The sequence below is a fragment of the Corvus moneduloides genome, chromosome 1 (genome assembly GCF_009650955.1).
Source record: "Corvus moneduloides isolate bCorMon1 chromosome 1, bCorMon1.pri, whole genome shotgun sequence".
Lineage (NCBI taxonomy): Eukaryota > Metazoa > Chordata > Aves > Passeriformes > Corvidae > Corvus > Corvus moneduloides.
Genome location: NC_045476.1, coordinates 3,613,208 through 3,633,101, shown reverse-complemented (window position 1 = coordinate 3,633,101; position 19,894 = coordinate 3,613,208). Strand labels below are relative to the sequence as shown.

The window sequence follows — 19,894 nt, the reverse complement described above, 5'->3', positions numbered from 1 at the left end:
CAACAGAATTTCAGCTTTAAGCATCTCCTCGCTCTCTTCCCTCAGGTTTTCAGCTCTTCACAGCAATAAAAGGGTTACTCTCACCTCGGCCTTGCAGCTTTGCAGCTGGAATGTTGAATTTTTCTTATCGCAGTGGAGAGGGGGGAGAGCCGAGCTGCTCCGGCTGCCCACGGCAAGGCAGTGGGGGGGGGTTCCATGGCTGGAACAGGTCCATGGCTTCAGGATGGCCGTGGCCCGGCCCGGCCTGGCCCAAGCAGGGCCTGGCTGGGCCCGCTGGCCCCCACACGGGGCCCGCAGCCACCTGTCCCAGCGCCGGAAACGAGAGAGAGCTTGGAGGGGGAGTTTGTCTATTCTTAAATGTGGATCACAGAGGTGATCACAACTTTAAGTGGCTTAGAGAATTGTCCATATTCAAACTGGCCAGCTGATAGGTTCTGTCAGCTCCCAGAGGAAACTGTAAGCACCCCTTAGCAAGGACGTCCCTTCCGGGACTATGCTTGCTAACCTATGACAGAGCCCCAGCAGCATCTCCTCCGAGTCTTGTCACAGAAGAGCCACCAGTGAGACCATGAAAAGGCTCTCCTGCACATCTTTTGGGCTGAGGAGGGGATTTATGTGATGCAGGGAAGAGCTTTACAGCATTTTTCAGAACTCATTGCCAAGTTTAGGGAAGGAACCAAAGGCAGGAGAAGGTAGGGGTCAAGGTGATTTGGGAAAGATGAGCTCCAGGAAAATACAAAGGTGACTCAGGAGTTAGAAGAGGCTGGCTGTGTGCAGCCAGGGCTAGCCAGTGTGTCTGTGTTTGTGCCCGTGGTCAGTGCAGTCTGTCCTGTGTCCTCATTAAACTTTATTTCCAACTACTCTCTCAGGTGAGTTATTCTCTATTCTGTGGCTCTGTGTTTTCAGAGATCTGACTCATCTGTTTCTTTCTTGAACTTTTAACTCATTCCCCCCCCCCCCCCCCCCCCCCCCCCCCCCCCTTCTCTGAACAAGCTGAGGGCTGTAAAAAAGAGACAGGCAACAGAAAAAGAAATAACTGGACCAAAAGAATGTTTTGGCAACAAGGAGATCAACCAACTTTCTTGTTCCTCACCACAAATACCAGCCAAGTCATTTCCTGTACAAATCAGCCACTCTCCAACTCCCTTATTCACAAAAATGCCTTTTGTTCACAAAAAGTTGCTGGATTTAGCATTTAAATTTCTTTTAATACATTTCACTTTCTGCTGTTACATGCAAAGAAATATTCTGCATTTCTACAAAAAACCACAGGAACATTAACTAGACAAATAAAGATCACCTTAAACAGAGTATAAAACATCAAGCTTAAGTGCAATTATGTTCTCCAAAGCACAGAGCAGAGAACAAAGGCAGTCAGCAAACTGCAGCTCACACGTAGCTGTGTGCAATTATACAAGCCATGCGTAATTACTTTTGTTCTAATTACTTTGCATTGGTATCAGGCTTTACTGTATTCTAAATTCTCTAGGAAAAAGTTGTCAGCCAACTGCAGGTGCCTCTTAAAAGCCAGAGCTATTACAGTCATTGAGTGTTACCCACTCTGGAAAAAAAAGGTATTTACAGACACCACAATGCTGAAAGAAAACTTTGAGAAGCCTTTCCAGACCTCCCATGCGCTGGATTTCTGGAAGTGTCACATTACCGGAAGCATCTCCCTTAGCCCCTAACCAGAAGAATGTTTTTAGACTGCATATGACCAGTAGCTGGTGATTCTGAACCAGCCAAATTGTCTCACAGCCCCAGCTGCTGTGTGACAGGAGGTGAGCTCCACGTGCCTGCCATGACTGCCACCCACTGGGACCCTGAAGCTGGGACAGGGACACTTGTGAGCTTCATGACTGATTAAAAGCAGAAGCCTTGAAGGCAGCCCCAGCTCCTGTTGATTAACAGACCTGCACACACAGGAGTGCCACGTCCCCAGAGTGCGGCTGCTCAGCAGCCCTTTGCTCAGACAGAGATTAGGATATGTGGGAAATGTGCCTCAGGAATCCCTCTGCAGCAGCTGTGAAGATGCTGGAAAATTGGAGCAGGTGGGATGCAGCTGATGGGCTAAGAAAAAAGTGATTAAGTGCACAGGGGTGCAGGTCAGAGCTCAGAGAAACCATTGCAAGCTGGTTTGTCTGTGGATTACAGAGCATCCTGCTGCCGAACTGGGCTTGCTGCACTGGAGGGGGCTGTCACTGACGTGAAGAATAATCAAATTTGTGGGACCAGAGTGATGAGATGGGCAGGCACCCCTGTGCCTCAAGAGCATCACACCTCAGCAGACACTGCCACTCAATGCAACCAAAAATTATTCTGAAGGTCTTGGAGAAAGGCAATCTCAGAGAATGGGAATCTCATCTCCAAAAAGTTGTGCAGGTGGTTAACACAAAGCCTGTAGTCCACCACAGTCCATCATTTGAACACCTCAGGCTCAGCTTAACTTGGCAAAAACTCAGCCTATTCTGATGACAACCTCCACAACCTGGCCTCCAGAAGTTCTTTCCCAGGCGCAGGGATGGATGGAGCTTGCAGGGCTGAAGGCTTTAAGAAGCAGTGGGCCACAGCTTCTCTGGGGGAGGACATCACAAACTCAGGCAAAATCACCTCCAGGCTGCCCTGAGATAAATGAAACAACACTGGGAAAACATATTGTATTCCAAAACTTAATCAAGTCAGAGAAGTAATTGAGCTTAACAAAACACCTGGAATTATTTAGGGACCTCTGAAAGGGAAAGGACACAGCCAGCCAGGCTGGGTACACTCCAGTGAGAGCTCCAGTCTGTACCTGACATGATGCTGGAGCAGGAACTGCTACAATGCCTCAAGCTCTGACTGCCCATCCATTCATCAGAGGGACAGGGATGGAGTCCATGCATTGTTCGGTGAAAATAAGGGAATACAAGCCTTGGAAAGGCTTTATATGCTGTACACAGCTACTGAATGTGGGTTAAGTAAAAGACAGAGCCACACTCACCTCGGAGAGCACAGTTAAATGGGTGAGACAGAACAGCCAGGAGCTGAAGCAAGAGAAATTTGAAACAGATTGGGAAAATGACCCACACAAGAGTGACCAAATTTTGGGAGAGGTTGGCCAGGCTGTGGAATCTCAACAGCCAGGGGCACAGGGTACTCTGATCAGATCCCCAAGCTGAAGAGTGTCACCAGAGTCTCAGCCTTGATCATGTAGGTGTCACCTGAAAGGAAAGGCTCAGCTGATGAATGTCCCGCCCCAGACACTGCCAGTGTGAGAGATTCAGCTTCTCTGAGCAGCTGCTTTTTTTTTTTTTTTGCATTTTTTCGTATTTTTTTAAAAAAAAATTTATAAAGTTTTATGCAGAGAGTGCCGTTTTACTAAAGGCACGCACATGGTCGGTTAAAAGTCGCATTAGCACAGAATTATTCGACTGCAGATAACTACGCAGAGTCCTTTAAAAATAAAAGAAATAACCATAAATCCGTTCCCTCTCTAAGAGCTGAACACTCCTTTCTTAAATATTTTTATTACTATTTTTTTATTTATTTATTTTTTTAAATTTAAAGCAACCACCCAGCCGCTCGCTACGAACTCTCTCCATCCCAAACCCCTGCCCAGCTTCCTTCCTTCCTTCTTCCCTCCCTCCCTTCCCAGGGGGAGGAGTTGTCCCCGCTTCCGATGACATGGTACCCACAGCAACATCCCTGCGGGCTCCGCCGCGGTGCGGCCGCCGCGGGCAGCGGCGATGCCGCCGGGCTGCCATGGACTGAACAGCATCCCCGCACCCCAAAACCGCTTTTTTGGGGCTAAAACATGGACAACGCCTTCGTGGAAGAAGTGGCCGCATCACTGGTGAGAGAGTTTCTCAGTAGAAAGGTAAACTTGTCTCGATTTTGTCCCAGCTGAGCCCCGGTGGGGATGGCACTGGGGAAAATGGGAAGGACTGGAAAAATTGAGGGATGCTCGGGGACTTATTCCAGCCTGGAATCAGCTGGATGTGAAGGGTGGGAGGCTCTGGGGTGAGCAGCTGGACTACATCTCCCACAGTGCCCTTTCATTCCCGGCGGTGGAGCCGCTTCCTCCCGCTCGGGGAAGCCCCATCCTTACTCGCACAGGGCTGCGAGACTGGAAATTAAATCAAGAAACGCACTTTCAGTTCGGTTTTTCTTGTTGTTTGCAGTTTCAGTTTGATGTTTTTTTTATTTTTTAAAATTTGTTTTTGCTTTTTTTCCTTCCTGAATTACCTGTTTTGATGTTGTCCTTCTGTTTGCAAGAGGTATACAAAGCCTAATTTATTTATTTACTTTTTTAAGGCAGGAGGTAACAGTTTTAGAGAAACTGTTCAGCTGTATTTTCCCTCCCAATTTTCAGTAATAACTCAGCAGAAAACCCGTTTTTTAGGGGGGGAAGGAGTTGAAATAAAGGGAGGAAAGAGGCCATTGTATCTGTCACGAATTTAATACTATAAAGGGAATTTTGGACCACACAGGGATATGGGGAGTGTGGGATTGAGCAGACTGAAAACCCACCTTCACATTTCTGTGTAGCAGTGCCTATGACCTTGTATTTCTGTTAAATCCTAGGGAAATACTGCTGATGTCAGACTCCCAGTGTCAGGAATGAGTTGTTTCATATCAGAAATTAAACAGCCACTGTCTCATTAAGTGCTGCACAAAACTCATGTTTTGCATCCTGTCTCCAAATTCACATTTTCAAAACAAGGGGCACTGATAATCCTTTGTGCTTCTGCTTCCCCCACATCTTTCATACCCATCAGAGCCTACAGAGATAATGATCCTTTATTTACCACAACTTGCCCTTAATTTCATAAATCTGAGTCAGACACTCTGTCAGCAGAAAAATAAATCCTTTGTTGTGACAATAACTTCTTCAAAAGGAAGGAATCTGGGCTTTCTCTCTCAAAATAGTAGTCTTGTGTTGTACCACTTAAATTAGTTTGGGATCCAACTCACAATAAATCAGCCTCTCCTCCCAGAAAGTGAGATGCACATAGATTTTGTCTCTGAGGCGCCCATGGGTGCTGACCACAGACTGAAAGTCAAAGTTTGAAGACCCCAAACCAGCTGATGCTGTGGAGATCTGACTGATTTCCAACCTGAAGCTGGCTGGAATAACTTCAGCTCAGGGCCCTTCATACCAACCATCAGTCTTAGGAGACTGTTTAGCTGCTCAAGTCACCTGCAAAGAGGCTTTTGTTTTTCTGTGTTCAGCAATTTCCATCTCACATAGCACCTTAATTATTTCCACATCCGTGGGCTGTGATAATTCAATATTGTACCATTACAGCACAGGTTCTGAGGGTTACCCGGTTACCAATTGCTGCCATCCACAAGTTTCATGTCACACCAAACAAAACTGAGAGTGAAAGATTCGGGGTCTGACACTTTTCCTTCTCAGGGTTTGAAGAAAACCATCACCACCATGGACCGGGAGCTTCCCCGCTCTGCACTCAGCATCAATAACAGGAATGAGCTCCGGAATGTCCTGCACCTGCACTCCTTGTACAAACAGAACAAGGTGAGGCAATCCATGGTGCTTCCCTAATTGTGGAAGTATCCTTGCATGCCCATTTCTACTTGTAGCTTTATACATGGCACAGCAGATGAAAATTACTCTCTGAGCATTTATTATCCTTTAAAATTCAATATAAATAGGTCACTCATGACTTGAGGCACATGATGCTTTTGGCCAGCAGCCTGAGATACCTTCATATAAGTCGATAAATGCCACTTCAAAAAACCCTCTCCCAGTGTAGAAAAGGTGCATTTGAGCACAGTTTCCACACTTTGGAATATTGAGATAAAATGAGAGCCAGAAATCGCCGTGACAGGTTGCTTTTTTGTGTCGTTCTTCCTTCATTTAACACAGCAGCACCTTTGAGCTCTCGACATTCTCTAGCTGCCATCTTCCAGTTCCCTGGATTGTTTGTACAGTCACACCTGGGATACACCCCCAGGTAACTGTAGGAAATAGTTAAAATGTTCAGTTGCTGTACAGGGTAAAAATAACACCCTGCAGCCAGACCAGCACAGCGTTCCAATAGTCACCGAGAGCTTTATCTCTCTTTTTGGCTAGGCAAAGGAGAACCCACTGAAAACACTGCTTGAAATTATTACTAATTACTTCCTGGAGCACCGTGGGACTTCCAGGAGCACGGGTTCCAGCTCTGCTCTGTCAGCTCCTCAGAGTAAGAGCTCAGCATCCCACCCATCCGACCTCCTGGATGAGGACCATGGCAATGCCAATGCACTGGATGAAAGCAAAACTCAGGCCTCCAGGTACAGTCTGATTTATTTCTCTTTGCCCTTTCTATTCACTTAGTTTTTCTTAATTAAGGGAAATAGTGTTAAATGTTTTATCATTTCTTCAGCTCTACCACATTTTTATTAGCTATCCTCGTAACACAAAGCTTAACTTCCCAGATTATTAAAATGTCCTGTGCAAGCCCCCCTTCAAAAATGATCTTTTGTGTTCCCTGACAATTCTGAAGGCTGATAAACTCAGTTGCATCTTTCAGTCACGGAAGTACATAGAAGTAGGAGATTTCATGCCTTTTAAATTGGAAATACTCAAATTGAAGCAGGTTTGGAGGTGAAACAAACCCCCTGTGCTCAAAATACAGGTATATTCATGGCTTACACAGACAAAGGTTTGCTGTCTTAAATTCAGTGTTGTTACAAATTGTGTAGGTTCAGATCTTGCAGAAAACCTGAAAATAGCATGTAATCAAGTTTTTCATTTGTTAGTGCCTCAAAGGGGATTAACAGCCCTGTGCTTCCATAGAAAGCTTTTAAAATGGTCAGAGAAGAGTAATTCACCTTCCCAGCTCCACTCTCAGGGAATTAATCAGGTTTTATTCTTCATCCTAAATGCAGCATGCTCAAAGGAGCCAAGTCTGAGCATCAGTGCTTGAAAAAAACCCATGAAGTCATTTCTTATTGGGGAAGAAAGCCAAGATGTTTTAAGTTGAGCTCAGAAGGAACACTTGAAAAGGAGGCAGTGCAAAGGCTTTTTTCCTCTTTTCTTTTTTCTTCCTCTTTTTTTTTTTCCTTTTTTCTCGTCCTCTTTTTTTTTTTTTTACCCCTTTTTCTTTCCCTTTTATGGATCTCTCCCACTGAGGAGTCCCTGACACTGCTCTGTGAGAGCTCAGCCGTGCCCAGCAGTGTTAACATTGGAAGGAACCTTAAAGATCATCTCATTCCACCCCCTTCCTTTATCCCAGGTTGCTCCAAGCCCTGTCCAATCTTACCTTGGACACTTCCAGGGATGGGGCAGCCACAGCTTCTCTGGGCATCCTGTGCCAGGAGCTCACCATCCTCACAGGGAAGAATTCCTTCCCCAATCTCCCATCTAACCCCTCCCTCTGTCAGTTTAAAGCCATCAGCCCTTGTCCTGTGGCTGCAGAGTTGCCATAAAAAGGTTTATTGTGGGCAGGTTGAGAGGTTGGCTCAGCCAGGTTCTTTTTCAACCCACAAACTGAACCAGTCAGGGAACCACAGCAAAGCACAGCTCTGGATCATCCTCACCACTGCCATCCCCTCTGGGCAAAGGAAAGTCAGGGATTGCCAAGGTCAACCAGCCAGTGCCTGAAATTAGTTTTAGTTTCAACTACCTGGGTAATTGTTAACGATGCTTTCAGGGGTGGAGAGTATAATCAGACAGGACTCTGCACAGTTCCTTATTAACGAGTCTGCTTTCCTTTTAACTTTCCTTTTGGAGGTGTGTGTGAGTGTCTGTAACTGTTAAAAGAGTCTCTAAGCCAGCACCCCTTGGCAATGAGGAGTTATGTGCAGCTGGGTCAGGAGTAGCATTCCTTACTTTTCCTGATGATTCCAGAGGCAGATCATGCTCCCAGAGATGGATCATGCTCCCTTTATTTACATGCACAGCGTGTCCTCACAACACAAGACACACCCCTGGAAAAATGGGTTAAATAAAAGGAACATTTTTGTGGTACAAGATGTTTCAACTTATGGACTTGCTTTACAATGAATTAGGATGGAGGATGACACCCCAGAGTGAAAAACAAGTTCAGGGGCTTGTTTCCTTGTGTTAAGGAAGGTGAGCATTTTTGGGTTACACAGAACATAAATTTATACCCAGAACTCAGTAAAATAATTTCCATCACAAAAGTGCCTTTCTTTCTGGACTGAAATAAGTGTTCTACATCTCAACAAAGAGTGAGAGAGGTCAGTAAAGTCAGTCTAAGTTACAGGAGAACAGAAGAAGTGAGCAAAAGTGTTAACAAATTTCCAAACAGATGGAGAAGGAATGGGAACTGCTGGTTGTAGTTTAGGACCTGTCTGGTATAACATATAAATTGTGCTTTCTACTATGATACTCAGTCATACAGTCACAGAATGGTTTGGGCTGGAAGGGACCTAAAAAATCATCCAGTCCCACCCCCTGCCATGGGCAGGGACACCTTCCACAATCCCAGGCTGCTCCAAGCCCCATCCAACCTGGCCTTGGACACTGCCAGGGATCCAGGGGCAGCCACAGCTTCTCTGGGCACCCTGTGCCAGGGCCTGCCCACCTCCCAGAGAAGAATTTCTTCCCAATATCTCATGTAAATTTCCCCTCTTTCAGTTTGAGCCCATTTAACATCAAAATATGTAAACATGGGATTGTGTTACCCATATTATAACCAATCGTGGCACATAATAATGATACTGAAAGAATGTCCTCAAGTCCTACATCCAGGTGTTTGAGTGACAAGTGACTGCATTTGATTACCACTCCGAGATAAACTGTTGCTTAATTTGACAGCAGTGCTTTACTTAGCTTGTTTTATTAATCTACTTGTGCATTACTTTGCTGTTTCAAGCTTTTCCTCTTTCTTCCCTCTAGGTATGATGTTGAGAATCCACTGGATAAAATCCCTCCACCCAGAAAACATCAGCACAGGAGTGAAAAATGCCACCCAGGGACAACCCACAGCAGTAACTTACCCTGTGCTTGGGACAAGAAGTTAAAAGACAGTCAAGAGGATTTAAAGGCAGCTCCGGTTTCTGAGGAGCTGAAATCCACAGGGAAGGAGAAGCCAAGGCCCAGGGCTGGTCTCACTGCCAAGGGAATGATGGCTGGACCAGTAGCAAGTCCACCAGAGGTGATTCCCAACACTTAACAAAGTATTTGGCTTGCCCATGGATTTTATATCCAGCCTGCTGGGATAAAAATCATTTGCATAAAGTATTCAGATGACTTCTGCATGTTGATCCATTAAATCTGCAGGCTGAAAAGGTGCAGTGAGTTAGGGAAATTGTTCTGCCTAATTGAGAATTTCAGATATAGACACTGTAGGCAGCTGCCCCTGCATGTCTGTGATCTCAGGTCACCAAATTCCTTTATAAATCTTTCCCTTTCTTGAAATCTCTTGACAGATTTGGTTTTCTGTTTTCCTATGAAAATTGCTTTTTTACCTTCACAGTGTCTGTTTTACTCTGGTTTTCCAAGACCTCACATTTAATCAGTGGCAGTTTGGAACTGGAAATTGCTTTCAGTTCGAAATATGTTTCAGAACTGATCAAATCAGACCATATTGCATCAAGAAGTGCTCTCAAAACACAGTTAAGAATTTCTTGCCCTTTTTTTTTTTTCCTTTATGCTGCTTTTATATAGACAGGGACTTTTCCAATGTAAAATTAAGCTTGTAATAATGAGAAATTTAACTATTTTAACTGTGACATTTAGATAATACTGAAGAGCATGTGGAAGTTAAATGAATTAGCTGGGTTTTTATAAATATCTCTGATTTAAAAAAAAAGACCAGTGGTAGACACCAGTGAAATATCTTATATATCTTGATTTCCTGAGTTGTGTACAACCCCAAGATAAGCTTTTAGGAGGTATTTTGCTGATTTTCTTGGGTAAAGAAAAGCGTATTTTAATGGAATGTAGCATCTTTAATACTGGTCAAATTTTAAGTGAAAGTGTTTGTCTTATTTATTACTGATTTTTTAAAAAATCTGATTTACTCCAGAAGCTGTTTCCTAATAACAAATTGTTTAGCCCAGAAATCACTCCTAGAGCTTTCCTTTTCTTCTCATGTTTATTTAAAGATGGTAAAATTTTAATCTGTGGCTGTCATGGCACTTTTTTCCAGGATCTCCAAAAAAGGAGGCTTTCCAAACGATCCACGAGCATCAGCAGCACAGCACAGCTCAGGGGTGAAGGACATCTTGAAGAACAAGACCTGAGTGTCCCAAGCACTGATTTTCAGGAAAGCAAAGCATCTCCAACAAAATCAAATGCGGAATTTACATCAAAAACTCTGCCAAGCTCACACACCAGTTCTGCCTCTGAAAAACCAAGGAACAGCCCCAAAGATCCAGATGACTTTTTTTCCAAGCTGCTGTCTGAGAGAGAGAGGGCCAAGACTGAGGAAAGAAAATCACTTCCAAGCTCTGGTGCAGACAGCAGTGAAAAAAGCCTTAAAGTGAGTGCCCCTCACAGACATTCGGGGGCTGGGAGAGAAAAGAAGGAGAGATCCCTCAAGAAAACTGAGAGTCGGTTGTCAGGTCACAGGTGAGAGTATTTCTGGGAATATTATGCTAAACTAGATTTTTGTTGTTGTTCTGCACGATTTCATAATGATATAAAAGTTTTAGAAGTGTCTCCTGTGAGCTCCAAATATATATTTTTGGCTTTTCTCTCCCTTATATTCCTAATTGACCTTTTTTTAATATTTTTTTTTTCTGGGTGAAATCAAAGAGCGAGAGGCATGGCATTTTGTTTATTTACACACTAAAACAGCAGCCAGATTTCTTAAAATTATTATTGCTATTTTGTTTTCCAGTTTAATTTCTTGTAAGCCTGAGATACCACGTGTGGAGGCCCTGTTGAGAAGGAAGCAATTATACATTAGGTCTCTCCACATTTATGTTAAGGGCTGTGGGAATTATCAAACTGGGGATCTGCTGGAGCTGCAGGTGGGCCTGGAGTGGCACTTGCTTCCTCTCTGGAACCAAAAATCAGCTGAGAAAGAGCTGCAAGCATTACACAGTGCATTGGCTTGTTTAATTTGTGAAAGACTACTGTGTAATAGGGCAAAGTACTACAGTCTAAAGTCTTAAAACTTCTGGTTTCATACAGCTTGACTGAGCCTCCAAGGTGGTGCTGCCCCATCACTTCACCCTTTCCACTCACAGGATGGTTTTTTACCTCACACTCAGCATTAATTGAGGTGGAGAAGAGAGCTTCAGTGGCCTTTGGCAGCTCCCTAGCAAAGCTGAGAACATTGAGTGTATTCCTGGTATTTGATATTCAGTGGATGTATAGTTCATTGAGGACGAGCCTCAGAGGCATGGTGGACTGGATGGAATTCTTTGGGAAAGCTGTTGAGAAAAGCCAGTAACAAAGTCTTGTACAAACTTCACTTGCTAAGGGCTGGGTCCTACACTGGGCTCACAACAATCCCAGCCAGCCCTGCAGGCTTGGGAAAGTGTCTGGAAAGCTGCCCAGTGGGAAAGGACCTGGGGTAATGGTGACAGTGGCTGAATGTGAGCCAGGAGTGACCAGGTGGGCAGGAAGGGCGATGGCACCTGGGTTGGATCAGGAACAGGGTGGCAGCAGGAGCAGGGCAGTGATTGCCCCCTGTGCTGGGCACTGGTGAGGCCGCACTTCCAATTCTGGGGTCACTTTTGGGTTCCTCACGACAAGAAGGACATTGAGGGGCTGGAGTGTGTCCAGGGAAGGGAATGGAGTTGAGAAGGGGCTGGAGAATTCCTGAGGGAGCTGGGAAAGGGGCTCAGCCTGGAGCAAAGGAGGCTCAGGGGGGACCTTGTGGCTCTGCACAAGTCCCTGACAGGAGGGGGCAGCCGGGGGGGTCGGGCTCTGCTCCCAGGGAACAGGGACAGGAGGAGAGGGAACGGCCTCAGGCTGGGCCAGGGGAGGTGTAGATTGGATCTTAGGGAAAATTTCTTCACTGAAGGCATTGGGACAGGCTGCCCAGGGCAGTGGTGGAGTCACCACTCCTAGAAGTTTTCAAAAGGTGTGTGGATGTGGCACTTGGGGACAGGGGTTAGTGGTGAACATGGTGATGCTGGGTTACTGGTTGGACTCGATGATCTTAGAGATCTCTTCCAACCTCAACAATTCTGTAATTCTGTGGTTCACTCAGATGTAGTTGGACATGCTGACACCTCCCAACCTTTGGCAGAAAGAGCTGAAAAGGAGAAGCTGGGCTGGAAGGGGGGTGACCCACAGCACAGCACACAATGTGCTGCCATCCTGTGCTCCGTCCCTGCAGGGACGGAGTGAAACAATTCCCTCAGAGCTGGTTTGGTCTCAGCAGGAGCAGGAGAGGGAGCCCTTTCCTAAGCAGAGCCTGTTTGCAGAGGAACACGGGTTCACTCCTGGCAGGCAGCGTGAGTTAGAGCCAGCAGAGCCTTGGAATCCGTGCTGAGCTCTGAGCCCTGGAAGCGCCCACAGAAGCCAGCAGGGCTGCTGAGACTCCTGGAGTTAAGTGGAAGGAGCAGAGACTCCAAATAAACATCCAAAGTACAAGGCCTGGCTATTGCGAGACTTTTATTTCCCTTCAGCCAAATCCTGCAGTGTTTGAGAGCCCTGCAGATTTTGGCCAAAGTGATTAAGCATTTTAAATAATAAAAAATTACAATGTGGGAGCAGATATTTGTCTGGATCCTCTTCCGTTCTCTGTTACCTGACATAAATGCTAATCTAAGTATTTAGATGAGTAGCTGAAAACCTCTATAATATTAACCACAGCTGGTTCATTCACAGCATCTGCAATTCTGGTTTTGTTTCCCATAGAAAACTGAAGATAAATCTTATTTCTCCTTCCATGTGCTTTACCTTTTCATTCTCTTTTCTCCCATGCCAAAAGTGCTGTTGCAGCATAGTCTGCAGGCATCCTGTGCACACATAGCAGAAAAAATTGGAAGTAAAACCACTGCCATGCTTTAAAAGAATACCTGGCCATCAAAATATCCTGGGGAAATGCAGATGCACAGCATTTTGACTCACACCTTTTAATGAAAGAAATTACAGGGGTCAGCGATGGTTCTTTATGTCATGATTGTATTTTTTGCCATGTCCTGAGGGGTTATTTAATAAAAAAATACAACATGGTGTAGAGTTTGCATACCTACCCAGATTCTACAACTGGGTTTTTTTTTTTTAGAATTTTTGTTTTTAATTAATCCAGGAGAAAAGCAATATACAGGTGGCAGCAAATCTTCATTTATCCCCAGCTGTAAGCAGACAGCAGCCAATTTAATTTCTCAATTCACAGAATCCCAGCACACCAGGTTGGAAGGGACCTCAAGGATCACCTGGTCCAACCTTCCCTGGCAAAAGCAAGGTCCAGACAAGGTGACCCAGCACCCTGTCCAGCCAAATCTTAAAAGTGCCCAGGATTTGGGAACTCAGCACTTCCCTTGGGGAATGGTTTCAATGGCTGGTTGTTCTCTTGCAAAATTTTCCTTTTTCTCTCCAATGGGAAAATCCCCAGGAGCTATTTGTACCCATGGCCCCTTGTCTTTTCCATGTGATTCTGTGGAAAAAGGGAGTCTCCATCTTACTTGTAGCCAGCCTTTAAATGCTGGGATGTGGTGATGTTGTACAGGCAGTGCACACACATTTATCCAGAATTATGTCAGTGATTCCTCCATGCTCCTTCACAGCAATTTAATTTGACTTAACAAATTAAAAATGACATTTATGTCTCAGTGCCACTTCAGTGGAGAATTTGAAACCCCTTTCAGGTCATTTTGATGCTGTTGTTTATGGTTCATCTTCAAAGGAGTATTCACCTGTTGTTGTTGAGTCCCTGTTCCTCTCAGTTGTGTGCAAGGCCAAGTGAAATGTGAATTACTCACTATGTTTTTCGTTTTTTTTCTTTTTATTTAGAGATTCTTAAGGGAATAAAACCCTAAATTTAAAAGTACCCAATCCAAGTGTCTTATCCATGACTCCAACAAAAAACTGCTGTATCTGTAGTTTCTTAAGATCTGTAGGACCTTGGGAGAGATGATGTTGAAGGAACAAACTCAGGTCACAGATAAGCAAATTATTAAAGACTTTCCTGAGTCTTTTATCCTGGCCAGAGCCTCAAATGGCAGCAAGGAAAGGTTCTCTGCTTCCTTTGATATCTTGAGGTGGGGTTGGGCCTTGTGGCCTCTAAATCATTCTGTGATTCTCCTTAGTGCTGAATATTTATCTGGGAATATTTATCGTTAACCTGAGCACACAGAGGGAAGAATGAGTGGAATGGAATTCATGATCTTTAGAAATTGTAAAAATATAAACAGGTGTTGAACTTGATGCCTGTCCTTGCGTTAAAGACTTTCTATTGCTTTTCCAGAAAAAACCCACGATGAATAATGACTTTTTTGGGAAGGTTACATGGGGTTAGAAGGTCAAGATTTCCCCATTTCACAGCTTGAGCAAACAAAATTGGGGAAAGGCAAGAAAAAGCCACTTCAGAACAGTTGAGAAACAATTCTTTGGTCTTGGCTACAGAAACGTGTTGGAGTTGTTGCTCCTGCAGCCCCTGAAGTTGAAGTGTTTTCCTAATTTTCCATATTCCCTTAAGTCTATCAGTGCAAAGTGTGGGGGTGCTGTGGAAACCCTTCAGTTGTCAGCTGAATAAATAATTTCTAGATGAGTAAATCTGAGCTGGCAGTTCTGCAGTGGGGTGGAACCACCTTTTGCTGAGTTAGATGGGCAGATTTGGTCTGTTCTGTTTAGTTACCAGAACATTTCTGTTCTGGTAGTTAAGAAGAAGAACATGTGGTGCTTGAAATTCTGGTTTTCACGTATAAAGCCAACCAACTTCCCTCCCCGAGTTTCAAGAAAAACAGCATAAAATTAGAGTCAGAGCACTGAAATCAGAAAAAAAAAGGGTAAAACGGGACCAAGGGAGCAAAAGGACTTTGCAATCAGGACCTGAAGTTAAGGATATTTCCTAGGAGCTCAAAGGGAATGACTCAGAATCAGAAAGGCACAAAGAATTGGGAGTATCGTGACGTCAGGACAGAAATTTCCTGCTGCCATTAGCGAGCAGAGGGATGCAGCAGTGAATCCCATTGTCCAGAGGCAGAGATCTGTGCAGTTGCAGGAGCAGGGAGGATAATTGATTCTGCACTCATCCTTCTATTGTGAGCAATCACCTGAATTATCCCCGATTGCGCCTGCCTTTCCCCCTGTGCCTGGCCACCGGCGCTGGCTGCAGCCTGCCTGGGAGCTGCTGCTTTGCTGCCAGCATTCTGCCAGTGCAGAGGGATATTCCAGGCACCAGGGACTGGTTTATGGCTCTGGAGCTTGGCTTCAAGGTGCCTTTTCCAACCAAAAGCTGACTCTCTCCGAGGTGCTTCAGCTCCACTACCAGGAAAGTGCCAGTGAGCTCAGAGCCAGGATTTCTCTTCCTGCCAGAGTCTCTCAGCTGAGTTCACCTCAGCTGGGCACTGTTTAGTGCTTCCCATTCCCAAAATATCCCTCGTTATTTGGTAAGAAGCCTTTTTTTCTAGCAGTGCCCTGCATTCTGACACGGATAGGGTTGGGTTAGGGAATTGCCATAGACACCAAGCAGAACGTTACTCATATTTCATAGGATCTTAGAAATTACGGATGGAAAAGGACTTTTAAGGTCATTTCTTTCTATGGCAGATGAATCACTGCTATATATATTTATATTTGCTGTAATACTTTTTCCAGGTTTTGTCTGGTCCAGTCTTAGATGACTCAAGTGACACCTCTCCCCTGATAATACATTCCAGTTTCTAGCAGTCCTTATTATAAGGATTTTTTTTGTTGTATTCACCTTCCATTTGCTATTTTTTTCCCTGTTTCCCACAGCTGAAGTTGATTTTTGACTAGTGTTTCTGTTCCTTGCTATATATCACCTCTGTTAAAATACTTTAAGTATTTTTCATGTTCCTTCAGGGTTTTTTACAAGACAGGCTTGTACTGTCTGCTCAATATTTTTCTCTGTCTTGCTCTGAACTTTTGCTGTTGTTTTTCTGCTAGGTTTTATTGATTTGTTTTTTATTTCCTCCATGTATTTAAGGATTTCTCTACCATTGTCACACTGTGACTCTCACAGATAACAGGGCAAGATCTGTCACCTTCTGCTCCTGGCCTGGTCCTCAGCATTATAAATCACAGTACAGGTGAACCCATCGTGTTAGTGAAAATTCTGCTTTTTCTCTCTCATATGTTCCAAAAAAAAAAAAAAAAAAAGGCCCTGAAAACATCTTTATAGAAATAGGAAATCCTTAGAGGAAAAAAATGCAGATCTTCAGAAAGATCCCTTAAGTCCTTTACAAATACATTCAGGCTTGTTTAGTTGTTTTGGGTTTTTATTCTTTTCGATATCTGACACTTTCAAAATATTGTTGTATAAATATTATAAGGACCATAACGCTTTCAAAATAGTATTTTGAAAGCGTTATGGTCCTTAAAGGATTGATATTCATGCTCTCCGTTATTAACAGGAATAAAAAAGCTTATTTTCCATGTGAGGACTGAGCCGATACCTGTCAATTACAGATGGTTGAGTGCCTAAAGCTGCAAAGAGCCTCTCCTATCTTTTTATCCTGCATCATCCGCAGCCACAATCTGTGCTGACCTGCATTAGGAGATTGGCAGAGAACATAGGCCATGAGTGTCTGAGCAAGTCCCAGGCAGGATTTGATGTTCCCTTGGTCAGTGTAAGCAGCAACGCAGAGCACAAGCAACCCGGGAGGTTTCTGGACTGCACTGGTGGTAATTTCTTGACACACTGGGACAGGAAAATTCATTGCCTGTTGAAGGTTAATACGTGAATGTCTCATTTCACAAGGAATACTGATCAACACTCCAGTTTTAGTGCTATTTTTTTAAAAAATAAAGTTGAATTTCCAAGTCAAAGGAAAAATAGTTCCAGCAAAGTTATGTAGTGTACATTATTTACCCTGCAGCTTTGGTTGGCTCCAGTCTTTCCTACAGTGCATTTTGGTGTAAAAGTAGGTTTTCTAGGAATGTTCTGTATGGTTTGCCTGGTGGGCTGCAATATTTCAGTGTTACGTACAAAATTGGTGCGTAGGATGGGATGGCTTTGTCTAAAATAGCGCCTGGCAGTTTGGTGAGTAATGAAGCTTTGATCCTGGGAGGTGTTGAGCAGTTCCTAAAAGTCCTCACCACCTGGATAGCTTGTTCTGTGGGATGAGGTCTGAGCTCCCATGGCCGTATCATTTTGGACTCGATCTTGTTTAAAACCAGCCAGAAAGCCTCAGATTATTCCAGGATTCTCAGTGTGTGTGTGTGAGCAATGCCTGAGGAATTAATTCAGTTTTTCCGCCTGTGAGAGGAAGAGGATGCACTGGGCCGGGGTGGCATTTCTAGGAAGTGGGAGTTTAGTCAGAGTGCGGCGTTCCAGACGAGAGAACCGAAAGGAACGCGGGGCTGGAGCAGCCCAGGAGTAAATTACGTTGGCACATTTCCTTCCACCTTTGTCTGGGAGCTCTGTGTTGTCCTTCAGCCACACTTTGCATCATCTCCAGCTTCCCCCCGTGCTTTGGAGCGGATTTGGAGGCAGGAAACATGAGAATAGTGCAGCCACACCTTCCTGGAGAGAGCAGCCAAACCCTCCTGGAGGGCTTCTGATCCCTTACTCCAGGGAGTAAGTCTTGGTTTGACTCTTACAGCCAGCAGCAGAGGAACATCTGTCAAACTGGGCTCATCTGTGGGGAATATGGATTTAACCCGCCCATGGATGAAAAGAAAGGTCATGGTTGCCAAATCAGGAGTGAAAACCTTCAAGAGCCTGGAGTTGTGTAACACCTTTTATAACATAATGCTTGGACCGGAAAAAAGGACCTAAAATAAAAGTTATGAACTATTGTGACTTTTGTGTGGTGCCAACGGATTTATGGCACCAGAGCCCACGGTGTAACATCTGTGGGGCTGCCATTGGCCCTTTTAGTATTTTTCCAGCACTCCATAGGAAGAGGCACTTTGCAATTGCTGGAAATGACAAACGGCTTCTGTATCATTTCTTTCTTTTTGGAGAGGAGGTAAATCTGGAGAGCTCTAGCCCATTGCCTGAAAAGCAGTCAGTGAGTTGAGAATTTGCATTAGAGGATCATTGAGGTATCTTCCAGCTCCATGACTGTGGAATTACTTCCTCCTTAAAAAAAAATCAGTTTGTGTGCAGATAGCATGAGGAATTTTTTTTACCCCTATTTATCCCTCAGATTACTTTATCAGGAGGTAAAATCTCTGTGGGCTCACCAGTAACCTGTTTTTTGAACTCACCTTTTTTTATAATGGGATAAGAGAATACCCCATCCTCAGCATAAGCTTTTGTTTCCCAATTTAACAGTTGATATTAGCTCTCAGGAAAATCATTTATATTGCTAATACCTGTCAGGTTACAGTGGTTTGGACTGTTAAAAATCTGAGGTTTCTGACAGGAAATGGAAGACCACGAATATTCCACATGCTTAAAAATTAAGTGGCCTCGGAGTTGAAGGCCCAAACCAGAGAGAGTGGGTACTTCATGGATGGTAAATGGAGCAGAGGGTTGGATTCACCTCCACTGATGTGAATTGATTGAATGCCAAAATCTGGGAACCCGTGTACTTTGTGTCTTGTAGGTGCTGTGCATTTTTATTTATTGGAATTTTATCTCCCCATCTTAAATTTTACTGATTCTCGTTCATTTAGCTGGCAGCAGTTTTGAGTTGGTGAACATAATGGTGAGTTCACGCAGGTGGGACTGAGTTCTTTGGAAATCCCAGTGTGAGGGTGTCACACTCCAAAATCTCTGGTGGAGGACAGTAGGAACAAAGCAGCTCCACTTTTATTACAATTCTGATTTTGTAGTTGGTGATAAATATTCATTCATAGCGTGTGGATGAGCTTTGTGTTCAGGCGAGCCCAAGTCATCTGGCACTTCAAACCATCTTGTAGTTCAACCTGTGATTATGGTCATCCCTTTTTTACATACAAACCTTCTCAACAAAGATTTCAAATTGTCACAGTTAATAAAATTCGGCAGGACAAATTCCTGTTCATGTGTGAGGGAATCTGTTTCTATCAGAAGTGACCACTTCTGTTAGAAATGACCCTTTCAATGACAAGTTTCTCATTTACCTGTTTTATATCTGCCAGTGTTCACAAATCTGTCTGTCATCTGTTCACAAGCTAATTTTTCATATTGCAAATGTGCAAATCAGATCAGATGCAGGTCTTCACTAAAAAGGAACTTTGGAGAAATTAAGTGTATGAGCCTCTGTTACCTTTGTCAACCAGACTTGCCAAAACAATAGAATTTATATTAAATCTTCATGACAAGACCTTTTCCCTGTAGAAAAATATTGCCTGGCATTGATTGTGATCATGTCCTTTGCATCTTTACAATTGCTTTTAGTAATTCTGGTTTTGTAATTGTGCCCCAAAACAGTGGCAAGCTGCACCACAGAGAATGGCCTTTTTTACCCTTTTGCAAACAGCAATAGAGGTTATTTTTTAATTACCTGCTCTGCAGATTTTACTCACTATCCCAAGAATATTGGATATGTCTCCCTGTTCTACATGCAGTAAAAAAGCTGTTGTAATCTGGCAATGAAAATAAGTTTTACCACCACAATCACCTTAAAGGTACTGATGTTCAATTTTTAAGCCCCTTTGTTTATTTGACCTCTTGTGAGTGTTGGTGTAAATAGGAAATGGTGGAATGCACATCCATTATTGTGCCAAGGAGCTCCCTCTCTGCGAGTTCAGCTCTCCTCTGTAAATCCATTTTTCTACAATGCTTGGAGGCCAGAGAGGAATGTTCAAATATTTAGAGAAAGTACTGTATAGTATGTTTAGAATGAAGCATATTTTCTTCCTGTCCCATTTTCCTGCCGTGATGGATGACTTCCCCCTTCCCTAAGTATTCCAACG

At 44.0% G+C, this 19,894-nt stretch overlaps 1 protein-coding gene across 5 annotated transcripts in view; it reads left to right on the top strand.

Annotated features, from left to right (window-relative positions):
- Positions 1–3,635: 3,635 nt before the first annotated feature.
- The window catches only part of MINDY4 (MINDY lysine 48 deubiquitinase 4), a 67,346-nt gene continuing 51,087 nt past the window's right edge, over positions 3,636–19,894 (top strand). For 4 of the 5 annotated variants that reach the window (XM_032095560.1, XM_032095287.1, XM_032095469.1 and 1 more), the window contains exons 1-5: positions 3,636–3,856; positions 5,399–5,518; positions 6,077–6,279; positions 8,852–9,110; positions 10,107–10,528. In XM_032095560.1, the coding sequence (XP_031951451.1) occupies positions 3,794–3,856; positions 5,399–5,518; positions 6,077–6,279; positions 8,852–9,110; positions 10,107–10,528 (1,067 nt within the window). In that variant the 5' untranslated portion in view covers positions 3,636–3,793. The remainder of the gene's footprint in view (positions 3,857–5,398; positions 5,519–6,076; positions 6,280–8,851; positions 9,111–10,106; positions 10,529–19,894) is intronic. The other variant, XM_032095375.1, reaches the window with a different exon arrangement.